The sequence below is a fragment of the Gymnodraco acuticeps genome, unplaced genomic scaffold, assembly GCF_902827175.1.
Source record: "Gymnodraco acuticeps unplaced genomic scaffold, fGymAcu1.1, whole genome shotgun sequence".
NCBI classification, from domain to species: Eukaryota; Metazoa; Chordata; class Actinopteri; order Perciformes; family Bathydraconidae; genus Gymnodraco; species Gymnodraco acuticeps.
Genome location: NW_022991584.1, coordinates 1,961,254 through 1,980,431, shown reverse-complemented (window position 1 = coordinate 1,980,431; position 19,178 = coordinate 1,961,254). Strand labels below are relative to the sequence as shown.

The 19,178-nt window shown below is 42.1% G+C and overlaps 2 protein-coding genes across 12 annotated transcripts in view; one reads left to right on the top strand and one right to left on the bottom strand.

Moving 5' to 3' along the window:
• Nucleotides 1-4,160, top strand: part of ptk2bb (protein tyrosine kinase 2 beta, b) — a 28,480-nt gene extending 24,320 nt beyond the window's left edge. For 7 of the 9 annotated variants that reach the window (XM_034197694.1, XM_034197696.1, XM_034197691.1 and 4 more), the window contains 8 exons: nt 66-125; nt 224-346; nt 882-1,307; nt 1,871-1,895; nt 2,019-2,053; nt 2,260-2,394; nt 2,537-2,617; nt 3,208-4,160. In XM_034197694.1, the coding sequence (XP_034053585.1) occupies nt 66-125; nt 224-346; nt 882-1,307; nt 1,871-1,895; nt 2,019-2,053; nt 2,260-2,394; nt 2,537-2,617; nt 3,208-3,423 (1,101 nt within the window). In that variant the 3' untranslated portion in view covers nt 3,424-4,160. The remainder of the gene's footprint in view (nt 1-65; nt 126-223; nt 347-881; nt 1,308-1,870; nt 1,896-2,018; nt 2,054-2,259; nt 2,395-2,536; nt 2,618-3,207) is intronic. The other 2 variants (XM_034197698.1, XM_034197699.1) reach the window with 2 other exon arrangements.
• Nucleotides 4,161-4,361: 201 nt separating this feature from the next.
• On the bottom strand, nt 4,362-18,765 carry chrna2b (cholinergic receptor, nicotinic, alpha 2b (neuronal)). 3 transcript variants are annotated; one of them, XM_034197701.1, is made up of 6 exons: nt 18,092-18,765; nt 10,630-10,781; nt 9,489-9,533; nt 9,195-9,304; nt 5,792-6,944; nt 4,362-5,424 (listed from the first exon to the last, which is right to left on the bottom strand). In XM_034197701.1, the coding sequence occupies exons 1-6, from the start codon at nt 18,156-18,158 to the stop codon at nt 5,299-5,301; spliced, it is 1,653 nt and encodes a 550-aa protein (XP_034053592.1). In that variant the 5' UTR covers nt 18,159-18,765; the 3' UTR covers nt 4,362-5,298. The 3 variants fall into 3 exon arrangements, with proteins under 3 accessions (XP_034053592.1, XP_034053593.1, XP_034053594.1); XM_034197702.1 differs by having other exon boundaries at nt 18,101-18,765; XM_034197703.1 differs by lacking the exon at nt 18,092-18,765 and adding an exon at nt 17,119-17,161.
• Between the last annotated feature and the right edge of the window lie 413 nt (nt 18,766-19,178).

Genomic DNA, 19,178 nt, shown 5'->3' with positions numbered 1-19,178 from the left:
ATGATTAAAATGTAATGTTTTGAATTAGTGCGTGTTTTAATACCTCTCCTAAATAATTGCTGTAGCCTTCAAGGATGAAACCAGGGCGGTTCGGGAACATGCTCAGTATCGGTCTGCACATTCAGGTACAGTAACCTCTCACCTGTTTAACCCAAGATCACAGGCTTTACTTCAAAAAAGTATCCATGTGTTAATGTGTGTGTGTGTGTGTGTGTCTGTGCAGCTGAACGAGGCGTTATGTGCCAGCTCCCCTGACCTGGCCAGCCCGTGTGAATACCAGACCCCCGTCGACTCCATGAGCACTTTCACGCTGCCGGGCAGGTCCCCTCGCCGCCGCAGCATGGCGGTGAGAAACCCAGCGCGTTGTCTAACATTTCTAAAACGTATCTGAGTTTGTGTCTATTTTCTTACATTCGAAGTTTAGTTTTAGTTTATTTGTTTATAGTGTCGTGGACAGCCCCCATTGATCAACTGTCACAAAAAACAGTGAATGGGGCAGCTTTAGCAAACATTGCTCATTTCCAGATGTTGTCCCTGGCCAGTTGATTATGGACATCCTTACAATCACAATACATCAACAGCATTTGTTATAAAAAAGGATGAAAGATAAGTAGGTACAGGCGAAAGGATAAAAGAGAACAATAAAATGCAAACAACACACGTTACTACATACATGTCACATATAGCACATCACAATCACATAACAGGAACATCCATGATCACAACATGTAACACACACGCCACATCCAACACAGACTAGTGTGTGCAGGTGTAGCTCTCAGTTGTGTTAAACAGCTAAAGTTAAAAATGAATGCATAAGAGACCCAAAAAAAGGCTGTTTAATATCCATCATTTTTCTGTTATATTCACATTATTTGTAGGAGGGCGAGTTTTTCCGAGTGGAGCCGAACAGCAGGGAGGACGCGGCGCACCTCTGGCAGAGGGAGCGGCAGGACATGCAGCACACTCTCCGCCGGCAGAAGGAGCAGATGATGGAGGATGAGAAGTGGCTGGAAAAGGAGGAGAAACTCCTGGTGGGAAACAGAGCATCATTCTCTTTTGTCAACCCCCTCTCTGTGTCTCAGTGTCCCCCAACTCAATTCACTCTGGCCCTGGAGGCTACGTGGAACGAGGCATCATTAAACAAAATCCACCCACTCGTTCACTCTCAACGCCACACTAGCTTTAAATTGAATGTCCCCCTGATAACAGTTCCAAAGAGGGGGTCCATGACCTTATTCTATCAAATGAACCTGCCTGTTCTTTTACAGGACCCCATGGGACCAGAGGACACTGCGGGCCCAGCGGTAGGTCCCCCCCCCCTTCAAACTGTGATTTCAGTCGCTTTTCTTTCTAAATATACTATTTTCTTCCCATTTGAAGATTGTAAAAAAAGATATAGGTTGTTCAAAGCTACACTACTTTTAACAGTGTATGTAAACTACATGATATTTCCAATGCAGCTATAATAAGTTAGAAAACTTTTTTAAGGTACTTGTAAAGTAAGCTATATTGTTCAAATTGGAAATAAAACCAATAAAGGTGCAATGAGGACAATTTGTGATCACTGAAAAGGAAAAACAAAACAAACACTTTTTAAACTCCAAAATACAAAACATGAACACAAATGTCAATCTTGTTTTTCTCCTCTAGTGATCAAATTGACATATAGAAATGTGCAATACAACCTTCATTCTTGTCAGATGAAAACACAAGATACTTAATTCATACATTGCTTTTTTATGGTATGAATATTAAAGAAGCATTATAGGAAATAGGAACAACTATATCCCAGGGAAACAAGTGATATATAAGCATATTGTTTTATTTTCTAGTCCTCATGAAATTAATCTCTTTCTATTCTTTTTAGTCCCCTGAAGCTGACACTGAGCATGGTAAGCGCTCAGAGGAAATGTATAAATTCCCATTTTATATTCACGTAGTCGTTCTGAGGGTTCATTTCTTTCTAAACCCTCCTGTTCTCTCTTTCTCACATTGTTCATCTTTCTGCACTGCAGCCCCTCCAGAGAAGCCCCCTCGGCTCACAGCACAGGTAGTTATATTAATTCATCTTTGGGATTATAATATCTTTTAGCATTCTGAAAAAGATCATTTAAATACATTAGCTTGAATTTTTAGATACTATATATAATAAAATCAATCATCTTAAGAAAGTAAAATTGCCCTTCAATTGAAAGGGGATTGATGCCAAGTAATGAGGATGAGTTCTTTAATGATGAAAACACATTATTCCCTCAGGCTGCGCCCACAGCTGAGCTGGACCGCTCTGATGACAAAGTGTACCTCTACGTCATGGACCTGGTCAAAGTGGTCGTCCAACTCAAGAATGACATCATTGACGCTCCGCCGGAGAAATATATCACTATTGTTAAGGTACATCAAAGAAAATAATCACATTTTCATTTAGATTTTATGTTTTCTTTCCGCTTTAGAGGCAAGGTGTATGAATGGTGATGGAAACAAATCTCTTGAGTCATACAGCTAATCCATTCTCTGCATTGATCTCCGCCCACAGTCTGTCGGGATGGCTCTACGAGATCTGATCCGCAGTGTGGATGACATTCTGCCCACCTTACACGAGTCTGTGAGGACTGAGGTACACACAATGTCTGTCTTTCTACACTTCCTTTATTGATTTTTCTTCCTGCCGTTTGTTCCTTAAAACTAAAAGTGACAAAACTCTTCTTCAAACACAAAGAGATGAAGAGCAAATGACCATTTCAAGTTACGTTAAAAAAAGTACATTTGTTATGAGCTGCAGTTTCTTCACAGCCATATTTATCAAACAGAAATCAATGCATGTGTTGCTCACTTGAAAAAGCAGCTGTGGATATGCACACGGGGTCAACTAAATGTAAAAAAGGACCATATATGTGCTGTATATGCAAAATGTATGGACACAATTACAATAACAGTTGTTAATATAATGCAGTTGAGTTAAATCATTACACACCTATTGCATTTGTGTTATTATTTGTTTTGGTTACATAATATTGTATAGGTGTGTTAATAGATGTTTTTCACCTTAGAATTATCACAATGTCGGGGTGGCTGTGGCTCACAGAGGGAAATGGGAATTCAACCGTCATTGACTTTATTATTTACACCTGATCCCTTCTGCCACATGTAAAAATGTCTTCCAAGAAAAAGGCCAACAGTGTGTTTCCCCCCCCCCCCCCCCCACAGATAGGGGGTACCCAGAAGCTGCTGAACAACGACATGGCGGAGCTGATCAGCAAAATGCGACTGGCCCAGCAGAACTCCATCACCTCTTTGAAGGACGAGTGTAAGAAACAGCTGCTCACTGCAGCACACACTCTGGCTATGGATAGTAAGAACATGTTGGATGCTGTGGACCAGGCCAGAGTCAGGGCCAACCTAGCCAAGCCAGTGGCCCCCTAGTGGACGGTTTACACATCAAGCTAATGATTCACATTCTAGTCAGAATTAACATTTGCACACAGTTGAACATTTTAGATGTCATCAAACTGCTTTTATTCAGGCTGTGGCAGGACGTCATCATACCTATATGTGTTGCTTTGTTTTAATATATGGTACAGCTCAGAGGATAAGGACAACTTGGAAAAAAGTGTGCGTACTTCTGTATGCCAACATTACTCATGGTCCATTGGCATCATATTTAGGATGCCACCATTTCACACTTCTTTTTATGTAAACTTTTCTTAACGATTTAATTATCTGCTCAGATATTGAAAAACCTTGTAAATATAAAATGTGCCTTATGATGAGTACTATTGGTTTTATAGCAGAGAAAATAAAAGTGAAATGTAAAGTTGACAAAACCAAACAGTCGGCCATTCAAATGTTCAAAAGTGTTTTATATACAGTATGAATCCCAAGTTTAACTGTGATGCATTTTATTAAAATGATGAGATGAAGACTACAATGGCATGAATATGGATTGTCTGTCAGGAACTCTCTAATATTTCCACTATCATTATAAAATATGAATTTCTAGCACGTAAATCAAGTGATGTAAAAATGAATATCAAGATGTATACCTCTGTAAATGTCTACTCATTGAATCTAGATTTAGGAAGGCCAGCTGTAGGAATCATAACCTGACACTGCTGTTAAGTTCATTTTCACATCACTCAATAAATGCTATAAAGACGGCTTTTTAAAGGTTTCATGAGCTTATGTATTTCATTGTATGATAATGACAGTATGGCAGAAAGAAAACCTGTGTGAAAAAGGGAAATGCTTTCCAAACCAGCACAAATCACAGGTTAGTGTGTCCAGTATATTCTGGATTTCAAGTACAGCATGCCAATGACGGTCAAAACCTGTTTCCACATTTATCTCATCCAACATTTGAATGATATTGACAACATGGAGGACCATGGAATATGGTTCATTAATATTACCCAGAAGAGGAATCCTATCAGCAACAGGTCTGACCTTCAGGTCACACCTGTAGACCTCTAATTACTGAATTAAGTCATTCCTGATAGAATCATCTGTATTCATACTAAACTAAAGCTACTGACTGGTGACTTGTAATTCAAAGTCATTTCTTGTTGATAATTGATAAAGTCATCACACTACTTTACTAGTAAATAAACAATAGCTGTAGTTTACATTTCAACGTTTGTGATTTTGAAGGAAATTAAGGCATTACTTTGCTTGAAAGACATACATCTCATTTTAAAAACTGTTAAAACAATAATTAACATTGATTTGTGTCTCAATCTATATTGTGTTAACAATTGAAAGAACTGAACATGGGAAATCATTAAAAAAGTGTCATTCCACAAACAACGGTTACGCCTTACACTGATGCTGGTGCCATCCCATTTACTAGCAAGTTACACCTAACTTACATGCTGAAAGATACATTGTACTAAACATTGGTACATTAGCATACTGCCATTGGTATGCTAATATACCAATTCTCAGGTTGTGCTAACCATGAGCACATTACCAATTGCCAACTCTGGGCCTGTTAACATGCTAATGTTAGCATTTGGGTCAAACTCAACCTAAGTACCATTACACCTGAGGCAAAGTGCAGCTTAGATGGATAAAAGTTGAGCCAAGTGACGGGCTGAGTCTGAGATGTCCGCTGTATAGAAGATGCTACCTTTCGGTTTTTCCACACTTTTGCTTTGGTGGTGCATCAAGAGCTTTATAGCCTCATGAGGCCTTTAACGCAGTACATTACACAAACGTGAAGTAGAGTTCAGCTACATTTTGAATGTCAAATTCACTAACTAGTGGCGGTTATGGGTTTTTCACACATTCTCCCATGAGCAGCTAGATCATGCCAGCTAGCCAAGGGGGTAGGAAGAGGCCGATGGTCCCAAGCAGGCACACAATAATGAACATCCACAGGAAGATGCGGTCAATCACCATGGCGACATACTTCCAATCCTCTTTCACCTGTGTAGAATAAAAGCAAAAAGAGACAGAGAGAAAACAAGAAATTAAAAAAACTAAGTAACACCTCGGTTATTATTATGATGTCTTAAATCTGTCTTTGTTTTTGACAAAAGGCTGATTTTCATCTTTAGCCTCTCAGCGTATTGCAGGTGTTAGTCATGGGGGTGTTGATGAACTTCACTATGAAATAAATCTTAAACAGGACTTCATATTCACTTGGCTGGAGAATGGAAATGTGTATTAGTGCTATAAAAATAGGCAGAAAATAATACATTATGGTTAGGATTTTTATAACAAACTATACAAACAATGTGGCGTTTAAGTGCCATTCTGATAATAGTTGATGTAGCATTTGGCTGATACTCACGCTGAAGTCAGCATCCTCGGCCCTCAGGTGGTCTGCGATGTAGTGCACCCCTTCCAGAGCACGTATAACACTTGGTGAGAGCAGGAAAGTTGAGTCTGATACTGTGTTATCTCCTTTAATGGCCCTCTGAATGGTATTGAGTCTCTGTCTGTTTGCCCCCGTCGCCCCCTCCGGCTGGTTCTGGCTGTTCTGTTGGTTTTTCTGTTGGGTCGGGGGAGTGGACCCCGGAGGTCTGGGCGAAGGAGGGCGAAAGGAGAAATATGATGTCAGGGTCCCCAGCTCTAAGTCCTCATAAGAGCTTCTCTCGGGGTCCTCTGAGGATGTCCCGTCTCTTAGCCAGTTGGCCGAGGTGCTGAGGCAGTTGCCATGTTTGAACCCGGCCAATCGGGCCTGCCTCCGGTCGGCCGCCGCCTCCTGCTGCAGCAGCAACAGCCTGCGACGGCGGACATCTGGCGCGGGCCGCCGCATGAAAAGCCAGCGCGGGATCATGTCCAGGAACACGGAGTGGACCCAGCGGGGCATCTTGTGAGTGCTGGGAGAGCGATGGTGCACGTTGAGCACGAACACAGTGATGACGATGGAGAGGGTGACGAAAATCATAGTGAAGAGGAGGTACTCTCCGATCAGCGGGATGACGAGGGAGGTGGAGGGGATGATCTCGGTGATGAGGAGGAGGAAAACAGTGAGGGACAGCAGCACGGAGATGCACAGGGTGATCTTCTCCCCGCAGTCTGAGGGCAGATAGAACACCAGAACAGTGAGGCAGGAGATGAGCAGGCAGGGGATGATGAGGTTGATGGTGTAAAACAGGGGCAGCCTCCGAATGATGAAGAAGTAGGTGATGTCTGGGTAGATCTCGTGGCAGCAGTCGTATTTCTTGGTGTTGTACGTCCCCACTGCGTTGATGATAGCCCATTCGCCGCTCTCCCAGTAGTTGTTCAGGTCCACTGCTTCAGTTTTCTCCAGGTCAATCTTGGCCTTGTCGTACGTCCACGAGCCAAATTTCATTTTGCAGTTCTGTTGGTCGAAGGGGAAGAAGGTGACGTCGATGCTGCAGGAGCTTTTGTAGATGGCAGGAGGCACCCAGCGGACTTTACCGTTGTGGAATAGGTGAGCTTTGGTCATGTGGGTCACAGCAAACTCGCCATCAGCGCTGGAAAGGTAGTCATAAACCATAACAGTTTGAATATCTCAGTTCAGAGGCTAAAAAAGCAAATCAACAATCTGATCCTACCACACCCTGTGCTGAGAAATTATTTTATCTTAATTTAGAAAAATAGTATTCCCACTAATAATCTTCTCCAGTAATCTCCCCTTCACTCATCGCTTTAATGGTGATAATAGCTCCTGCTGAAAACCTAATGATGAGCCGTTATCATTTCATCGGCTTCCCACCTTTTTTAATTTCACTTACAGGTTGTGATTAGACTGGTTTAATGGAGCAGAACCCAATCATCAACTCACCGGGTTTAATCTCCGAGAGGTGGATTTAGGAGATTTATTTAACAATAGATTCTCACTGAGGCAATTCACATTTCAAGGCTGTCTTCATTTTGAAATAAATAAGAGTCAACATATATTAGCAGAGATTCACAATGTATAAATATATAATTCATGGAAAACAGCTTACAATTTGAGACAGGAAGAGCTGTTCATGGTAGGTGTAGAAATGTTAAGAGCAGTAAAAATGTATTTGTTGTATCACTAGATGGCACCATTCTCATACCATACACCATCCAGCAAAGAGGCATCAATTCACTGGATGAGTGTGGCTGTTACTCTTCTTTTAAATGTTTCTACAACTCTGTTACAAGCATCCACTGTGGTATTCAATGAACAGTTTTAGTATAAATTGTTAAAGAATTGTCTAGACCTGATCACAAATGAATTATAATGCTTATTTTAAGTTGAGCCGAAAATACATGTCATTAATACACTGACTAAAAATATAAACGCAACACTTTTGTTTTTGCTCCCATTTTACATGAGATGAACTCAAAGATCTAAAACATTTTCTATATACACAAAATAACCATTTCTCTCAAACATTGTTCACAAATCTGAAAAAATCTGTGATAGTGAGCACTTCTCCTTTGCTGAGATAATCCATCCCACCTCACAGGTGTGGCATATCAAGATGCTGATTAGACACCATGATTATTGCACAGGTGTGCCTTAGGCTGGCCACAATAAAAGGCCACTCTGAAACGTGCATTTTTGCTTTATTGGGGGGGGTCCGAAAACCAGTCAGTATCTGGTGTGAGGGGTAGGGGTAGGGTTAGGGTAATGTTGTGAATCGAGTGGCCCATGGTGGTGGTGGGGTTATGGTATGGGCAGGCGTATGTTATGGACGACGAACACAGGCCACTCGATTCACAACATTACCCTAACCCTAACCCTACCCCTCACACCAGATACTGACTGGTTTTCGGACCCCCCCAGACCCCCCCCATAAAGCAAAAGTGCACGTTTCAGAGTGGCCTTTTATTATGGCCAGCCTAAGGCACACCTGTGCAATAATCATGCTGTCTAATCAGCATCTTGATATGCCACACCTGTGAGGTGGGATGGATTATCTCGGCAAAGGAGAAGTGCTCACTATCACAGATTTTTTCAGATTTGTGAACAATATTTGAGAGAAATGGTTATTTTGTGTATATAGAAAATGTTTTAGATCTTTGAGTTTATCTCATGAAAAATGGGAGCAAAAACAAAAGTGTTGCGTTTATATTTTTGTTCAGTGTAGGTTAAAGGTGGGGTAGGTAAGTTTGAGAAACCGGCTCGAGATACACTTGTTGTTATATTCCATGGAATGCTCTTAACATCCCGATAGCAATGAATATCTTAAGTGCTTTGACAAAAAATCCATAAAGAAATGTCATCTGTGGAAGCTGTAGTACTGTAAAAAGCACGACCAATCATTTGAGCCGGCCCGACTAAAATAACTGGATGGCCTACCTGCCTGTCAGCCTTCCATCTGTGCACAAACTTATCTCGTGCCCTCATTGGTCATGTGCGCATTCGTGTGTGTTGGAGGAGGGGCTCTGTAAGAAAGTGGCAGATTTTTTCCGGTTGTGTATTTTCAAATTCTAGCGCACTCGAGCTGGTTTCTCCAAAATTACCTACCCCACCTTTAACTGATCCACAGAACGTTGATTAGTAACTATTTAAATAATTAATTTATAATTAAAGCATAAAATGGATTTATAAAATGGATTTAAGCTTCTCAGATGTAAATATGTATGGTTTTATCTCATCCTTTATGACTTTAGGGTTTGGACAGTTTAACGCTTTAATATGTCATCCTAAACTCTTGGAGATTTTGATTGTTAACCTTTTTTTTAAAATGTTAGACCAATGGATTAATCCGTCTATCAAAAGAATTGTCTCTTGCCACACTTACTTGTTGTAGAGGACGATGTCTGGCACCCATATGAGCTCTGACGGCACTCTGATGGACGTCACATTGTCGTAATCGGACGGTTTCCAGCGAAGTTTGTAGTCATTCCACTCCTGAGACATACAAACAAGAAGGGTATGATCCTTTATTGTCCTATAAACAAATCAACGCCTCATCATCTTTGTCAAATGAGCACTGTAGATGTAGGTTTGTATATTCGTAGTGTTTGACATGACGAGATACAGTTGAAGAAAAAGGAATCTTGTTAATAAAGCAACACTGACACATTTTTCTGACCTGTTTAAGCCACACGTTGGTTGTCATCATTTGGTTCTTCTCATCCTAGAGGACAGACAGACGGAGAGAGAGAGAGAGAGAAGAGGAAGAGAGAGAGAGAGAGAGAGAGAGAGAGAGAGAGAGAGAGAGAGAGAGAGAGAGAGAGAGGAGAGAGAGAGAGACAGACAGACAGAGAGACAGAGACAGAGAGAGAGAAGGCTGTTAACTCAGGCCAGAGGAATATATGAGAGAAATTCTTGGAGTTTTGTCAAAGCAAGACCCAAATATAGCTTGTAGCAACTTTACTTCAATAAGGTGATGGATGTGAAGAGTTCTGTGACAGGGCAGAGGGTGGTGCATAATCTAGTTTTCCTAAATTTGTTATTGCTACTGTATTAAAAAATGCCAAAACATACTATTGCAAAACACACATTTGGTGTAAAAACTGTCAGGGAAAAGATGGTTAAAAGTGGCAGTGTCATAATAGCGAGAACAAATGCCAGGAGATTGGCCGGTGTGTGCTACCACGGGAATATTAAAAAAAAAGGAGCCCTTTGGATCCAGTGACGCATCATGAGAATTTGCTTTGTGATTCATAATTAATAACCTGAAATGACTAAGGCACACGCTTTGCACAAATCTTTAATAAATGGTCTTAGTAACTCTGTGTTTCAACTCCAACTTCAGTTGAGTAAGTGAGCACCCCATACGAAAGGATACATAATGCTTTAATTTTCTACCTTATTATTTTTTATATTATCGTCTTAGATTTCAAATGTTATTGATTCTTTATGATGGACTTGCTTACCTTCCAGATATTGATCCCTTGTTATAAATTGACCCTATTACTAACACACCCACTTTATTGACCTGTGTCATTTACCCCGTGCTTCTCTTATTTCCTGTGAGCTGTCACCTGTCTTCACACGCCCTGAAGAAACAGTCCATTTATCAAAATACAAAATACATTTTTTTTTGGTTGAGACTTATTGATTGGAAAGTAAATCTTTTCTCGTTCTTGTAGCCTCATTAAAGTGCCATACGTTTGGCTAGTATCAGTTAATCATACCAATGAAAGCTCCATGGGAACATTTTGCTCCAAAATGTCTTAACTCTATTAATGTCTTAAGGTTTTATATGAAATGGACGATTGACAACTCACCACATCTATGAGCTGTGCGATGGACAGTCCGAACTTGACGATGACCACGTCAGAGATGTTGGGCACGGGTCTCGACCACTTGTTGTACCCGGCGAACAGCGTCTTGAAGAGCTCATCCTCAGCGTGCGAGTGGGTCTTCTCAAAACAAAGAACTACAAAAACATGATATATTTGAAATGAAAAATCACTTCTCTTTTTTAAGCAATAGACATTCATAGAGAAGCCACTGTACAAATACATTGAAGAGTACATTTCACTCCTATCTTTGTTTTAATTGAAGTATGCATGCAATAGATCTGTTAAATATTTCATGAAACTTCTCATGGAACTGCAGTATTTCGTTTTTTAACATTTAAATAATCTAATATGAATATGACTAAAGTAGCCTATTGCAAATATCCTTTGACATCAAGGTCATTTGGACAGTTTTAACTTTTTATTTGAATTGCTGACATTTGATGGTCTGATAACAGCTCTATGAAGAGTGGGTTTGTGGAAGTTGCACACTAGATCATATCCTTGTTCTCTCATCCGTGTCTCCTCTAATCCTCACTTAACAAACTGCAGTAAATCCGGCTGGCATGATAGTGTGGCTTTTGGGAGTGAAGGTTAGTGTTGTGCTTCAGCGCTAAACATCTAAGACCTCTCTTGGTAAAGTCTTATTGACCTTTCCACATCTTAGCAAATCTTTTGATCTGATGATCTGAGCTCCCCAAGTGGGTCTGATGAAACCTCTAGGGGTGAGCAGGTGGAGACGGGAAGTATTTCGCCTTGCATCGACACCATTTCATCTCTCTTTATCTGTCAAATGGTATTATAATGTATGTGTTTTCTCACAATAGGGGGCGGCTTAATCAAATTGATTTTGAATGATCAGTCCAGACAGATTTGCCTACGAGTTCAGCCTGACTCAGCTCACTGTATTGTTTTTCTGCAGCGTGAATAGCATGGATATGGACAGGAATCCCACTCCTTGGGGATTACCGCCTTCACCTTCATCAATGTAGTCAGAGTCAATTACACACATCATTGCTTGCTTGTGTTTAGTAGAGGTGAGCTAATTTCTCACGAGTGAAGGGTGTTTATTGCAGAGCTGTCTGTCACTCTGTGTTACAGCTGATGCATGAAACAATTAACTCACACTTTTCACTTAGAAGCAGAGTGTGACTCCGGTGTGTTAACATGTAGGAATAATATATCCTGACCTAACCCATATATGATATTTAATCTCATTAAAAAAACAGGATGATAGTATAGCACTACTGTTCATGTTTTCATGTACGAACTAAGACAATTACTGAACACTTAAATGTGTTTTTTTAAAGAATTGTGAGGTAAGATAATGTCCTAAGTGGGATACCTTATATTTAACTAAACCAAGTGATGGCTCCACTGTGTATAAACTACCTAAAACATATAATTGGCCTTACTGTATTGACATTTTGTGTCACCATTACATTGACTCATGGTAACACTGATAACTGCAATAACTCAGATGTATCCATCCAGCTTTAGTAGATTATGTGTGTACACCTGCATCAGTCATTCATTCTCCTATAGGCTAATGATGTTTTTTTGCAATGGCTTGGAATGTATTCAATCTTAAATGTACAGAAAGAGAACATATCTCATAAACAAATATCTCTTGGCAGCTCCTCTCTAGAGATTAATGTAAGGAAATGTTGAAGGAAAGCACAACACCAAAGCTTAACCTCAAGAATCAATATTTTAAAAAATCAATAGAGTCGGCAGTGGGTTTACAAGGCATTAACACCCACTCCCTCTGGGTCTCTGTTAGACTGTGGAAGGTAGTATTGCAGCCTAATGAAGTGTGCTTCCATCAAAGACCCTAAAACCACACCTTAGACCCTCTGGCAGCAGTCATGGTAGCTCACCCGAGGCCACATCATTACCTGGACTATGGGTGAGTTGCACATTGACAAGTACTCACAACCAATAACTGCAGGATAGTCCAGTTGAAGATCACCAGGTGCTTTGCTTATGCTAACCTGGAGGGATGCATGGAAATCTGCTGATGATTTATTACCTATGCTTTGGCCTGAGGGTCTTCGACAGAAGGCCTGGGCAAATATGCAAATTCAGTCTCTATGTAACACTGCTGTCTTAGCATGGGCTGTGGATATCATGTGAAGTGACACTTTTGGCAAGGCATAATTGTTTTAGCAATAGCATGTAAAACAATAAAAAACAGAAAGGAGGCGTCAGAGTTAATTTGCCCATGGTGCAATTGGGCTTATCTCGTGCAATCATGAACTAATTTGATTCTGGCAAACAAGCATACACCAGAGACTTCTTATCTGCTCTTTTGACAGCCAGGGCAGTGCACGTTCATCTGGCTGTGCATCTGGGATGGACCAGATGTGAGGCTTAACAAAAAAAGAAAAAGCTCCAGGGGGCCATAGATCAAAGCCTCCTGCCAGCGGAGTCTTGAAATGAGATGACACCTCCAACATCCTGCACACTGGGCTCTGCATGCTGGACCGGTGCCAGGCCCCTTGGCGAGGTTTATGAAACACTGACCAGTTCAGATGACGGAGTCAGCAGCTTCTCAAGCCAGGGGCGCTCTCGTGAAATTGGGCTGTCAAATATTTAAGAGTAAAAAGTTCACTAAAATAACTAAATGTGACTGTTATCTGTGAGGTGAACTCAGTGACATAATGAGATGTACGGCACAAGATCAAGAACAGGCACACCTGATGCTGTAGCATTTTGAAATGGAGGGAGGAGTTTTTCTAATACAATTAATTTTGAAACCCTCTCTCACGTCACGTACGGCACAGAAAAACTCCTACTTGCGTTTCAGAACTCATAAATACCAATTTAGAAGCTCCTTAATCAATAAATGCAGTTCTAATGTGAAGCCTGATGCATTTGAAGTAAACTGAAATTGTTTTACATAATTTTAGACACTGTATTCACAAGCATGTCAATAAAATAGGTGTTATCCAATTGAGAAATGTTCAAAAGGATGCAGTATAATCATGAATAGTGAAATGTAGCTCATATTTAATGAAACCATATTACCTGCTCCAAATTGTGACTAGGAATATGCATCTTGATAATTTTCTTTTGTTAACCCTTCATCATTTACCACTTAAACTACTAAGGAGGAACGTTTTTTTCCACATTTAAAGGATTTTCAAAATGTTTTTGAACTGTAAGGATACAAACTTATTTATATTTAAGACAGCCGAAGACTGACAAAGACATTGGAGTCCTACGGGAGTCACGAGGGAGGCAAAGAGGAGGCAAATCCTACTCTGATTGAGCTGGTGTCTTATTTCTCTTTTCTTTAGTTTTCTAGCCCCTCATGCTATAATCATGTGTATTTTCTCCATTCCTGTTCATGTGTCTTCTCGCAATTATCACTGGCCCCGTGTATCTCCTAATCGATATAACCGGCCTGCTCTCATCTATCCCACATGCTCCACTGAGATCCAACATCTAGTTTCAGGTGGCCTGTGGAATTGCCAGTCAGCTGTTCCTAAGGCTGACTTCATCTCTGGCTACGCCTCCCTGCAGTCTCTGGATTTCCTTGCTCTCACTGAGACCTGGATTATTCCATCCAACACTTCCACCCCAGCAGCTCTCTCCACTGCATATTCCTTCTCCCATACACCCAGACCAACTGGCAGAGGAGGTGGCACTGGTCTCCTGCTCTATCCCAAATGGAGCTTTTCCCTCTTCAAGCTACCTAACTTCACTCCTTCCACCTTTGAATTCCATGCCGTCACAGTAACCCATCCTATACAGTTAACCATTGTTGTTCTCTACCGTCCACCAGGCGCCTTGGGGGACTTCTTGGAGGAATTAGATAATCTCCTCTCACACATCCCTGAAACTGGCCCTCCCGCTGTACTTCTCGGAGACTTCAACCTCCAGACGGGGAAGATAGACGAACTAACATCCCTGTTAACCACCTTTGCTTTCTCACTGTCTCCATCCCCACCGACTCATAAAGCTGGCAATGTCCTTGATCTCATATTCTCAAGGAACTGCGCTACTTCTAACCTCTCTGTAAACCCGCTCCACACATCCGATCACTTCTTCATTTCATTCTCTCTACCCCTTTCCAAACATAACAAACTAATCTCTTCTCATCCTGCACTTGTCCGCCGTAACCTTCGTTCCCTCTCCCCCTCTACCTCTACCTCATCGGTGCTCTCAGCCCTCCCTTCCTCTGACTCGTTCCAACTCCTGCCTTCAAACTCTGCTGCAGAAACTCTCCTCTCTACTCTCTCATCCTCTCTGGACTCTGTCCTCTCACATCTCGGCAGGCTCGTCAGTCCCCTCCTGCTCCCTGGCTAAATGATGCACTGCGTGCTAATAGAACCGTCCTTAGGGCAGCAGAGCGGAAACGGTGGAAATCTAAACACCGTGACAACCTCCTAACCTATCAGGCTCTCCTCTCCTCTTTCTCTGCTTCGATCTCTCAGGCAAAAAGCACTTTCTTTCAAGATAAGATCCAATCTTCCTATTCCAATCCTAAAAAACTATTCTCCATCTTCTCCACCCTCTTGGACCCTCCAAAAGCCCCTCCCCCTCCTCACTTCTGTCAAGCGACTTTGTTACCCACTTTGAAAAAAAGGTTGATGATATTCGCTCTTCTTTTTCTGACTCACCTTTACTCACCACTGGGTCACCAGACCCTCCTTCCACCAACACACTAACGCTCTTCCCACAACTGTAAAGGAAAGTAAAACTATACTTACCTTCAAAACCTCTCTTAAAGAGCACCTTCGGGGAGAGCATTGCAAAACTGGCCCCGGTAATGGTACAAATCTCAACCTGTCGTTCAATGGACAGCTTCCCCCCCCGCCATCTATGTATATACTCGCATTTTAGACTCTGTTACTAACTGTATATCTGTAGACTTGGTATGTCTTAAATGTCCGGTTAGGATGTATTAGAACGAAATCTAAAATGAAAATTGTAAACAAGCAATCTGTATGTAAAAAAAACATCTGTATGTAAATTGTAAATAAGCCATCTGTATGTCAAATATGTCTTATATGTCTTAAATGACATGATGAATTGGAAATGGGGGACCCTGATGTAAACAAGACGAAAGTCTTTCTCTGGTCTGCATCCCCTTAACAATTGTATGTTTTGAGCTGTACTGTACTGTACCCAATATACAAGCTGTTAATAAACTTTTCAATCAATCCTTTTCCCCTCTCTCTCCAAGTGAGGTTCTTACCCTCATTACCTCTGCCCGCCCTACCACCTGTCCTCTGGACCCTATCCCTTCAAACCTCCTTCAGACTATCGCTCCTGATATTCTACCGTTTCTCACCCATTTCATCAACACTTCTCTAACTTCTGGTCACTTTCCAAACAGTCTCAAGGAGGCAAGAGTAAACCCTCTCCTAAAGAAACCACACTCTCAACCCGTCTGATGTTATAAACTACAGGCCTGTCTCTCTCCTCCCGTTCCTGTCTAAAACACTTGAACGCGCTGTCTTTAAACAACTCTCCTGTTATCTCCATCAGAATAACCTTCTGGATCCGCACCAGTCTGGTTTCAAGGCATGTCACTCCACAGAAACTGCTCTCATTGCTGTCACGGAGGAACTGCACACTGCCAAAACTGCATCCCTCTCCTCTGTCATCATCCTGTTGGACCTGTCTGCTGCATTCGACACGGTGAATCATCAGATCCTCCTTCGCACTCTCCAAAAACTTGGAGTTTCAGTCTCTGCACTTTCCCTCCTCACCTCATATCTGAAAGACCGTACCTACAGGGTGACTTGGAGAGGGTCTGAGTCCCACCCTTGTCAATTAACTACAGGGGTCCCTCAGGGCTCTGTTCTTGGTCCCCTCCTCTTCTCCCTGTACACAAACTCACTCGGATCAGTCATTAGCCCGCATGGTTTTTCATACCACTGCTACGCTGACGACACCCAATTAATTCTGTCCTTTCCCCGCTCAGAGACCCAGGTCGTCGCACGCATCTCTGCTTGTCTAGCTGACATCTCTCAGTGGATGTCTGCTCATCACCTCAAGCTCAACCTTGACAAGACTGAGCTGCTCTTCCTTCCGGGAAAAGATTGTCCCACTCTTGACCTAACAATCAACATCGGCACCTCAGTTGTTTCCCCGACTCAGACTGCAAGGAATCTGGGTGTGACCCTAGATAACAACCTGTCCTTCACGGCAAACATAGCTGCCACAACCCGTTGCTGCAGATACACGCTTTACAACATCAGGAAGATACGTCCCCAGCTGACACAGAAAGCGACGCAGGTTCTGGTCCAGGCTCTCGTCATCTCACGCCTAGACTACTGCAACTCCCTCCTGGCTGGTCTACCTGCATGTGCCATCCGACCTCTGCAGCTCATCCAGAATGCAGCGGCTCGTTTGGTCTTCAACCTTCCTAAATTTTCCCACACCACTCCGCTCCTCCGCTCCCTTCACTGGCTTCCGGTAACTGCTAGAATCCACTTCAAGACACTGGTACTTGCTTACCATGCTGCGAATGGATCTGGCCCTTCGTATATCCAGGACATGGTTAAACCGTACACCCCAGCGCGTGCACTACGCTCTGCATCAGCCAAACGACTCGCTGCGCCCTCGCTACGAGGGGGACCCAAGTTCCCATCGGCAAAAACACGTGGGTTTGCTATCCTGGCTCCAAGATGGTGGAATGAGCTCCCCATTGACATCAGGACAGCAGATAGCTTGCACATCTTCCTGCGCAGACTGAAAACTCATCTATTTCGAGTCCACTTCGAGCGATAGAACTATTAACAAAGCACTTATATACTAATAAAGGACTGGCTTATCTAAAGCCAGTTGAGTAGCACTTGAAATGTTTTGGCTCTATGAAACCTGATGTACTTATATGATTCTGTTTTCTTCAAGGTTGTGTCTTCCTGGTCGAATGTACTTATTGTAAGTCGCTTTGGATAAAAGCGTCAGCTAAATGCAATGTAATGCAATGTAATGTAATAATGTAATATTTGTTCATTACCAAAGATAAGTGCTGCGGAAGTGAAACATGGAAGGAACTAAAAGTCGTGGGGAAACGAGTCTGGCAGAATTCATTTCTAAATGTCACTTAAAGAAAAGGATAGTCGCACGAGCTGAGGAAGGTAACGTCTTACTACTGTAATTTACAGTAAGCAAACTGTTCTCACAGTGTAATTTACAAAATTTGAGAAATGCATTGTGGTGCGTTGAACACGCGCAGGTGTATAGATTGAAAGGTACATTTACGTGCTGCCACTTTCACGCCGGTAGAAGCTTATTATTATTTCAAAGTTTAGCTCTATAATGAAATTAAATGTTTTGTAGCACTCAAGACTGTAAAAGAGTTAGCGTAATTTAAGTAAAATGTCGACTTTAACGTAACATTTGGCTTTTCCATGCCGTTTCGACAAAGGTACTTTGGCTACTTCACTTTATGGAAGCCCCGGATTACGTTTTAAAAAGTGCTTACCTGACTCACAAAACAGTAGGGAGCAGAGAAAAGCCGTCCCCACGGAGAACAGGTTGTTGTGTCCCATGTTGTACTCTGCTGGTAAGAAGTCCAACTTCACTGGAGAGCATGGAGGTGAGTCCGTCCGCTGTCAAAACGTTAGCTTGAAATCGTGAATTGTGAGCAATATCTGTCATCTTCGCAGCCGGGAGGCATGTCAGGACAACTTCACCACTACTGTTAGTGTGGGCGGGGAGTGACAATCAAGATACTCTGACTGAAAAACTTCACTGTCTTTCCCATTAAGCTCTGCATTGATGAGTGTCACTATCCACACGTTAGCCCTGCCTCAGAGAGAGTAACGTGCATGTTGTTTCAGCGATCCAACAGCCTGTCCGCGCGCGAGGTCCTCGAGCCAACCGGTGCTGAAGCAAGGAGCGACACTGTAGCTTACCTCTGGTGTAATTGTAGATTTCAATTCCAGTTCATAATACTGCCTCAATTCTAAGTATAAAATATCCCGTTTTTATGCCGAGTATATAACATCCAAACACATCTACCCATTTACGCACGGAAATTACGCGTCCTTGGTGCCCTAATCGAAGACTTCGATATCCATTTTATTTTAGTTTTAGTATCCCAATTTACATCATAAGTAGCGTTGTAAGTGGCCACAGAGGTTTATAAGCTTCGTAAAATACCACCCGGAGGAGACAGGACACATCTGATTACTGAGCATCTTTCATCTGGTAGCTATAACAGTCCCTCCTCCACACACACACACACACACACACACACACACACACACACACACACACACACACACACACACACACACACACACACACACACACACACACACACACACACACACACACACACACACACACACACACACACACACACACACACACACACACACACCCCCACACACACACACACACACACACACACACACACACACACACACACACACACACACACACACACACACACACACACACACACGAATTTGGCATGTATAGGAAATAACTGACCAATAACTCAAATCTGCTCCAAGTTAGTAATTGTTTATTTATTTTATAAAACATTATAAAATGTGTAAATG